Source organism: Chiloscyllium plagiosum, unplaced genomic scaffold, assembly GCF_037043375.1.
Source record: "Chiloscyllium plagiosum isolate Xiang-an unplaced genomic scaffold, Cpla_swu_hap1 HiC_scaffold_25, whole genome shotgun sequence".
NCBI classification, from domain to species: Eukaryota; Metazoa; Chordata; class Chondrichthyes; order Orectolobiformes; family Hemiscylliidae; genus Chiloscyllium; species Chiloscyllium plagiosum.
This window is the reverse complement of record NW_028270163.1, coordinates 55,101,673-55,110,010: the sequence shown is the minus strand read 5'-3', so window position 1 is coordinate 55,110,010 and position 8,338 is coordinate 55,101,673. Positions and strand designations below refer to the sequence as shown.

General features: G+C 42.9%; 1 protein-coding gene across 1 annotated transcript in view; it reads left to right on the top strand.

Moving 5' to 3' along the window:
- The first annotated feature begins 6,611 nt into the window (after positions 1-6,611).
- Positions 6,612-8,338, top strand: part of LOC122562290 (sodium-coupled monocarboxylate transporter 1-like) — a 69,518-nt gene continuing 67,791 nt past the window's right edge. The window contains exons 1-2 of the mRNA XM_043715095.2: positions 6,612-6,812; positions 7,228-7,289. Coding sequence (XP_043571030.2) covers positions 6,667-6,812; positions 7,228-7,289 — 208 coding nt within the window. The 5' untranslated portion in view covers positions 6,612-6,666. The remainder of the gene's footprint in view (positions 6,813-7,227; positions 7,290-8,338) is intronic.

Genomic DNA, 8,338 nt, shown 5'->3' with positions numbered 1-8,338 from the left:
ATAAGATAGATGTCAGAGGTAGTTTCTTTACTCAAAGAGTAGTAAGGGTATGGAATGATTGCCTGCATTGGTGGTAGATTCACCAAGTTTAAGTGCATTTAAGTCGTCATTGGACAGGCATATGGACGTACATGGAATAGTGTAGGTGGGATGGGCTTCAGATTGGTATGACAGGGCGGCGCAACATCGAGGGCTGAAGGGCTTGTATTGCGCTGTAATGTTCTATGTTCTATGTTCTATGTTCATCTGCCTTCCCTGTTAGGCCCCTTGCATTGAAATAAATGCAGTTTAACTTATTAGTCCTACCTTGTCCCTGCCTGCTCTGACTGTTTGACTCGCTTCTGTTCTCAACTGTACCAGTCTCAGATTGATCTCTTTCCTCACTATCTCCCTGGGACCCACCCACCCCCCCCATGTGAAAGTAGCATAGAGTACAATAGGTGAGTGGGGGAGGGGATGAAGGTAATAGGTCAGGGAGGAGAGGGTGGAGTGGATAGGTGGAAAAGGAGATAGGCAGGTAGGACAAGTCCAGACAAGTCATGGGGACAGTGCTGAGCTGGAAGTTTGGAACTAGGGTGGGGTGGGGAAAGGGAAAATGAGGAAACTGTTGAAGTCCACATTGATGCCCTGGGGTTGAAGTGGTCCGAGGCGGAAGATGAGGCGTTCTTCCTCCAAGCGTCTGGTGGTGAGGGAGCGGCGATGAAGGAGGCCCAGGACCTGCATGTCCTCGGCAGAGTGGGAGGGGGAGTTGAAATGTTGGGCCACGGGGAGGTGTGGTTGATTGGTGCGGGTGTCCCGGAGATGTTCCCTAAAGCGCTCTGCTAGGAGGCGCCCAGTCTCCCCAATGTAGAGGAGACCGCATCGGGAGCAACGGATACAATAAATGATATTAGTGGATGTGCAAGTAAAACTTTGATGGATGTGGAAGGCTCCTTTAGGGCCTTGGATAGAGGTGAGGGAGGAGGTGTGGGCACAGGTTTTACAGTTCCTGCAGTGGCACACCATTCTGATTTTTCGCTGCTGGCCACAGAAATGTCTGTCTGTGCCTCAGACTAGAGAGTCACCTAATACAATTAATTTCTTGGAACCCGACGTACCCCCTCATTGCATTAGAGCCAGTCTCGATACCAGAAACGTGGCTGTTCGTGCTACATTACCCAAGAATCATACTTGTTTGAAATGGGGATTAGCCACAGAAGACTCCTGTATTACCTGCCTACCTCTCTCACCTTTCCTGGAGTTAACCCATCCATGTGACTGTATCTGTGACTTTTCTCCCTTCCTAAAACTGCCATCCATCACACCCCTTGCTCTTGTAAATTCCTCATTGCCTCTAACTGTTTCTCCAACCGATCTGATAGGATTCACAACCAATGGCATTTATTGCACTTGTCTGCAGTTCTGTTTTGGTTTAGCCCTGGGGATTTATTGCTTTTAAATCTCATCAATTTTCCAGCATCATTTTCCTGCAATACTGATTTCCTTCAGTTCCTCCATTTCACTGGACCCTGTATTCCCCAACATTTTTGGGATATTATTTGTGTTCACCTTTGTGAAGATGGAGTCAAAATATGTATTGGTCTGAGACCTCTTTACTTCTCATTACGACTTTCCCTGTTCTGACTGAAAGGAACATACATTTGTCTTCACTCATCTTTTTTTCCTTTACACACCTATTGAAGCCTTTACAATCAGTTGTATGTTCCCCACAGGCTTTCCCTCATACTCTATTTTCTTTCCTCTTAGCCAATCTTTTTGTCCTTGTTTGCTGTTCCCAAATCTCCAGTCTGCTGCTTTTATGACTAATGTATACTGTCCCTAATTTCCTATGTTAGCCATGGACAGGTCACCTATCCTGTTTTATTTTTGTGCCGGACAGAAATAAACAACTGTTGCAGTTATTCCATCTTTCAATGTTCACCATTGCCATCCCTTTCAGTAACGTTCCCCCCATTAGTCAGTTTTTTATAATGTCATAACTCCATTGTTCATAACATAGATCGAAGCTAAGGGATGAATCGATTCTATGCCCCACTCATAACAGACGACCTTAATAAAAGCCGGATTGAAATATTCAAGCATGCTCTGAAACAAAGCGCGCAAATTTATGAGATTTCAAGACATTCAAGGAAAAGCAAATTGGAGTTGGACGAGATGCATATATTTAAATTGACTAGTAGAAATATTAAAGAGAGGTGAGGAACATTTTTTTTCACTCAGAAGATGGTAGGGATCTGGCATTCAGCCTGGAAGGACAGTACATGTAAACACCCTGGACTCATCCCAAAGTCTCCAGGTTTGCACTTCAGATGCTAGGCTGTAGATGGCTATCCATCAAATGTTAGATTAGGTTGGGTGATCATTTATTGGCCGATGCAAACATGATTTGATTTCTTTATTGTCATGTATTTTGTTGTATAGTGTCCCACTCTCTGGCAACATCTTAAAACACAGAAAAATAAACCAAAACAGTGAATATAAAGGCAGAAAATGAAGAAATAAAGAAAAAGTGTTCAACTTTACCGTCCTTCTGATTAAGTGCTCTGCCATAGGCCTGGTGGCCAGGCATGAATCCCTGGAACACTGTGCCACCTTCCATTCTCCAACGTTGTCTCCACTGACATACTCACCTCTAGGGGTCCTCGATGGGCCTAGCTAATACAGAAGCCACTGATGCCACCAGGTACTGCAACAGCTCAAAGCCGACATAAGAACATAATACATAGGAGTGGAAGTAAGGCCATTCGGCCCATTGAGTCCACTCCACCATTTAATCATGGCTGATGGGCATTTCAACACCACTTACCCGCACTCTCCCTGTAGCCCTTAATTCCTTTCGAGATCAAGAATTTATCAATCTCTGCCTTGAATACACCCTATGTCCTGGCCTCCACTGTGCTCAGTGGCAATGAATTCCACAGACCCACCACTCTCTGGCTGAAGAAATGTCTCCTCATTTCCATTCTAAATTGACCCCCTCTGATTCTAAGGCTGTGCCATATGTTCTAGTCTGCCCGCCTAACAGAAACAACTTCCCAGAGTCTACCCTTTCTAAGCCATGCATTATCCTGTAAGTTTCTATTAGATCTCTCCTCAACCTTCTAAACTCCAATGAATACAATCCCAGGATCCTCAGCTGTTCCTTGTATGTTAGACCTACCATTCCAGGGATCATCCGTGTGAATCTCCGCTGGACACGCTCCAGTGACTGTATGTCCTTCCAGAGGTGTGGGGCCCAAAATTGGACAGTATTCCAAATGGGGCCTAACCAGAGCTTTGTAAAGTCTCAGCAGCATGTCGCTGCTTTTATATTCTAACCCTCTTGAGATAAATGACAACATTATATTCGCTTTCTTAATCACGGACTCAACCTGCAAGTTAACCTTTAGAGAATCTTGGACTAGCACACCCAGATTCTCTTGTGCTTTGGCTTTATGAATTTTCTCACCATTTAGAAAATAGTCTGTGCCTGTATTCGTTTTTCCAAAGTGCAAGATCTCACATTTGCTCACGTTGAATTTCATCAGCCATTTCCTGGACCGCTCCCCTAAACTGTCCAAATCTTTCTGCAGCCTCCCCACTTCCTCAGTACTACCTGCCAGTCCACCTAACTTCGTATCATCGGCAAACTTTGCCAGAATGCCCCCAGTTCCTTCATCCTAATCATCAATATATAAGGTGAACAGCTGCGGCCCAAACACGGAACCCTGCGGGACACCGCTTGTCACTGGCTGCCATTCCGAAAAAGATCCTTTTATCCCAACTCTTTGCTTTCTATCAGACAGCCAATCCTCAATCCATGCCAGTAGCTCACACCGAACACCATGGGCCCTCACCTTACTCAGCAGCGTTCCATGAGGCACCTTATCAAAGGCCTTTTAGAAGTCTAGATAGATAACATCCACTGGGTTTCCCTGGTCTAACCTACTTGTTACCTCTTCAAAGAATTCTAATAGGTTTGTCAGACACAACCTCCTCTTACTAAATCCATACTGACTTGTTATAATCTGACCCTGCACTTCCAAGAATTTAGAATTCTCATCCTTAACGATGGATTCTAGAATTTTACCAACAACTGAGGTTAGGCTAATCGGCCTATAATTTTCCATCTTTTGTCCTGATCCTTTCTTGAACAAGGGGGTTACAACAGCAATTTTCCAATTACCTGGGACTTTCTCTGACTCCAAGTGACTTTTGAAAGATCACAACCAATGCCTCCGCTATTTCCTCAGACACCTCCCTCAGAACTCTAGGATGTAACCCATCAGGACCAGGAGACTTATCAAGTTTAGACCTTTTATCTTTTCTAGCACTTCCTCTTTTGTAATGGCTACCATACTTAACTCTGCCCCTGACTCTCCTTAATTGTTGGGATATTACTCATGTCTTCCACTGTGAAGACTGACGCAAAGTAATTATTAAGTTCTTCAGCTATTTCCTTATCTCCCATCACTAGCCTTCCAGCATCAATTTGGAGTAGCCCAATGTCTACTTTTGTCTCTCTTCTGTTTCTTATGTATTTAAAGAAACTTTTTCTATCATTTTCATTATTACTGGCTAGCCTACCTTCATAATTGATCCTCTTCTTCCTTACTTCTCTTTGTTATCCTCTGTTTGTTTTTGTAACCTTCCCAATCTTCTGATTTCCCAGTGTTCTTGGCCACTTTATAGGCTCTCTTTTTCTTTGATACATTTCCTGACTTCCTTTGTCAGCCATGGCTGTCTAACCACCCCCCCGCCGCCCCCCCCGTCCACCATGTCCTCAATTACACCCAGAAACTCCTGCCATTGTTACTCTACTGTCTTCCCTGCTAGGCTCAGCTTCCAGTCGATTTTTATCAGTTCCTCTCTCTCATGCCCCTGAAATTACCTTTATTTAACTGTAACACCATTACATCTGATTTTGCCTTCTCTCTTTCAAACTGCAGGCTGAACTCTTCCATATTATGATCACTGCCTCCTAAGTGTTCCCTTACTTTAAGATCTTTTATGAAGTCTGGCTCATTACATAGCACTAAGTCCAGAATAGCCTGCTCCCTTCACAAGCTGTTCCAAAAAGCCATCCTGTAAGCATTCCATGAATTCCCTTTCTTTGGATCCACCAGCATCATTATTCACCCAGTCCACTTGCATATTGAAGTCCCCCATGATCACCGTGACCTTGCCTTTCTGACATGCCCTATCTATTTCCCGGTACATCTTGCGCCCCTGGACTAAGTAAATAAAGTAAAAGTGAGAAAAAAAAGAAGAAAAAAAAACAAAAAAAAGACAACAAATGCAGACTCAGCAGATGAGCACTGAGCTCAGAAGCTCAGGAACTGCTTGAGACCCGTCAAACAGTGACCGAGGTAGAGTGAGAATAATTTAATGAAAATGTTTTTATTAAACATTTGACAGGTCTGGAGGAGAAAGTGTGCTTGTCATTGAACCCTGAGAAAGCTTTCTATTGTCAAAGCTGCCCCTCGGATGCTGCCTGACCTGCTGTGCTTTTCCAGCGCCACACGTTTTGACTGACTCTCCAGCATCTGCAGTCCTCACTTTGCTACCCATTTATAAACAAGTGGCCTCTTTCGTTGCCATAAACCTTCTATGGTTCTGTAATTCTCGGATGATGTGTTCAAGGATAGGCTTTTTGAGAAGATAGATGATAATGGCAAAATTAAGAGGGGACAGGAGCACCTAAAGAATCCAGTTAAAGGGTGCCATTGCCTGCTTTGACAATAGAGTTTTCTCGGGGTTCAGTGGCAAGAACACTTGCTCCTCCAGGCTTGTCAAATGTTTAATAAAATGTTGTGGTTCTATTCGCCGAGCTGGAAGTTTTTGTTGCAAACGTTTCATCCCCTGGCTAGGCGACATCATCAGTGCTTGGGAGCCTCCTGCGAAGCGCTTCTTTGATGTTTCCTCCGGTGTTTATAGTGGTCTGTCCCTGCCGCTTCCGGTTGTCAGTTTCAGCTGTCCGCTGTAGTGGTTGGTATATTGGGTCCAGGTCGATGTGTTTGTTGATGGAGTTTGTGGATGAAATGCTATCCTTAGTAGCCACACACGCAGACAACAAGCAACATGAATTCGACTGGGACAACACTACTATCATAGGGCAAGCCAGACAGAGAACAGCCAGGGAATTCCTAGAGGCATGGCATTCATCCACAAACTCCATCAACAAACACATCGACCTGGACCCAATATACCAACCACTACAGCGGACGGCTGAAACTGACAACGGAAGCGGCAGGGACAGACCACTATAAACACCGGAGGAAACATCAAAGAAGCACTTCGCAGGAGGCTCCCAAGCACTGATGATGTCGCCTAGCCAGGGGACGAAACGTTTGCAACGAAAACTTCCAGCTCGGCGAACAGAACCACAACAACGAGCACCCGAGCTACAAATCTTAGCACAAAGTTTAATAAAATCTACTCTTGGCCACTGTTTGATTGATCTCTGGCATCTGCAGTCCTCACTATCTCCCACTGTTTGACTGGTCACAAGCTGTTCCTGGAAGATTGCATTGTTGTGTCTTTTCTGAAATTTGTGGTAAACAATTAAGCACGAATGAGAGAAGTGACCAGTTTGATCATGTGGTGCCTCATAAAATCTTGGACTTTTAACCGGATTCTACATCTGATCATTGCTTCTCAGATTTTACCTCAGCAGAAGAAGCAAATATGTCTGTGAAAAATAGTTTGCAAGCCTGGGATTATGTTGTATTTGCCGCTATGCTTGTTATGTCTACTGCAATTGGGATTTACTTTGCTATAAAGTCTAGAAGAGTAAAGGGAAAAGCTACAGAAGAATTCCTAATAGGGAACAGGTGGGTATGCATCCAGATGGTGTCAAATCCTTGTGGTTTGATGGAAAATTATGACTTGGGCATGAAACGTACTTTACATTCAAGTTTGTAATTCAAATTTTAACAACAGATCTATGCCAAGTCACCCTTGTCAGTGAGCAGGTATCATTATTGTTCAGGTGGGCCAAAAGAGAGAAACTGAAAGTTGGGTGAAGGCAGAATTGGCAATTGCCATTCAGTGACTTTCCATTTAGACAGCTTTATGTGGATGTCAATGGCGAATACTTTAAACTTATCTCCAGAGGCAAGTAGTCAATAAATTGGCATTTTCATACAACTCATGCAACAGAAAGAATTATCACTGCCAAGAGATAAAGTAAAAGTAGAGTAAGAATGATTTTATTTAAAATAATTGAACTATTTTTTCTTGTTTCAGACAAATTTCTGCATATCCAATTGCACTTTCCTTGGCTGCGAGCTTCTTATCTGCTATTACTGGTGAGTGAGTTCCATTGCACTCTGCAGAATTAGAAAATAATCAATATGTGTTAGAATTTGCCTTCTATATATTCTTCTGGTGAAATGTTGTTAAATGTAATACTACAAATTGGAACCAGTTTATGCACACTCTTTAACTGCATTAAAACTATGAATTGGTAGCCATTACCTATCAGAAGTTGTTTAAGTTTAAAAACTGTATATGGCATTATTCTTTGAAAATAAGACTTGACTGCTTAAAAATGTTAGATTATAAATAGTCAAAGTCTAGCAAATGGTTGAATGATTAACCGCTTAGCCTCTCAAAAGTGTTGAGAAATAAAAATTACCAATTCCCACCGTTATATGGGGAAAGTACAAAGTAAGGGGTCAAAAGAAGAAAGGTTTGCCATCAATAACTCTGGTCTTGTAGCTGGCATTCATATTATTGAACAGGATATCTGCACAAGCCATCAAATTGAATCTGTGAGAAACAATAGCCATACAGCTTCACACAGTCTGGCCTTGAAGCAGCCATTGTGTCTATACTGGCAACTGATATACAGAAATGCAGCAATAGCTTATTTGCACAATAACTGTCATAAAATTATCTTCTTCATGATAAATTATTTTTATTTGTGTTTGTTCCCTCCATACATTGCATTTTTTAAGGTCACAGAACACAGCATTAACAAGTTGACCATGATGAGTCAGAAGACTCCTTAATGCTATACCGCTGAGGCATGCATTCATTGGGCATTATCACATGTTTGAAAAAATCCTGGAAAATTTGGCACTTTTAACATAACTAGAGAGAAAATAACTGCAGATGCTGGAATCCTAAGTAGACAAGCAGGAGGCTGGAAGAACACAGCAAGCCAGCAGCATCAGGAGGTGGAGAAGTCAACGTTAGAACATAGAACATAGAACAACACAGCACAGAACAGGCCCTTCAGTCCTCAATGTTGTGCCCACCTATGAACTATTCTCAGCTCCTCCCCCACACTATCCCATCACCATCCATGTGCTTATCTAAGGATTGTTTAAATCTCCCTAATGTGGCTGAGTTG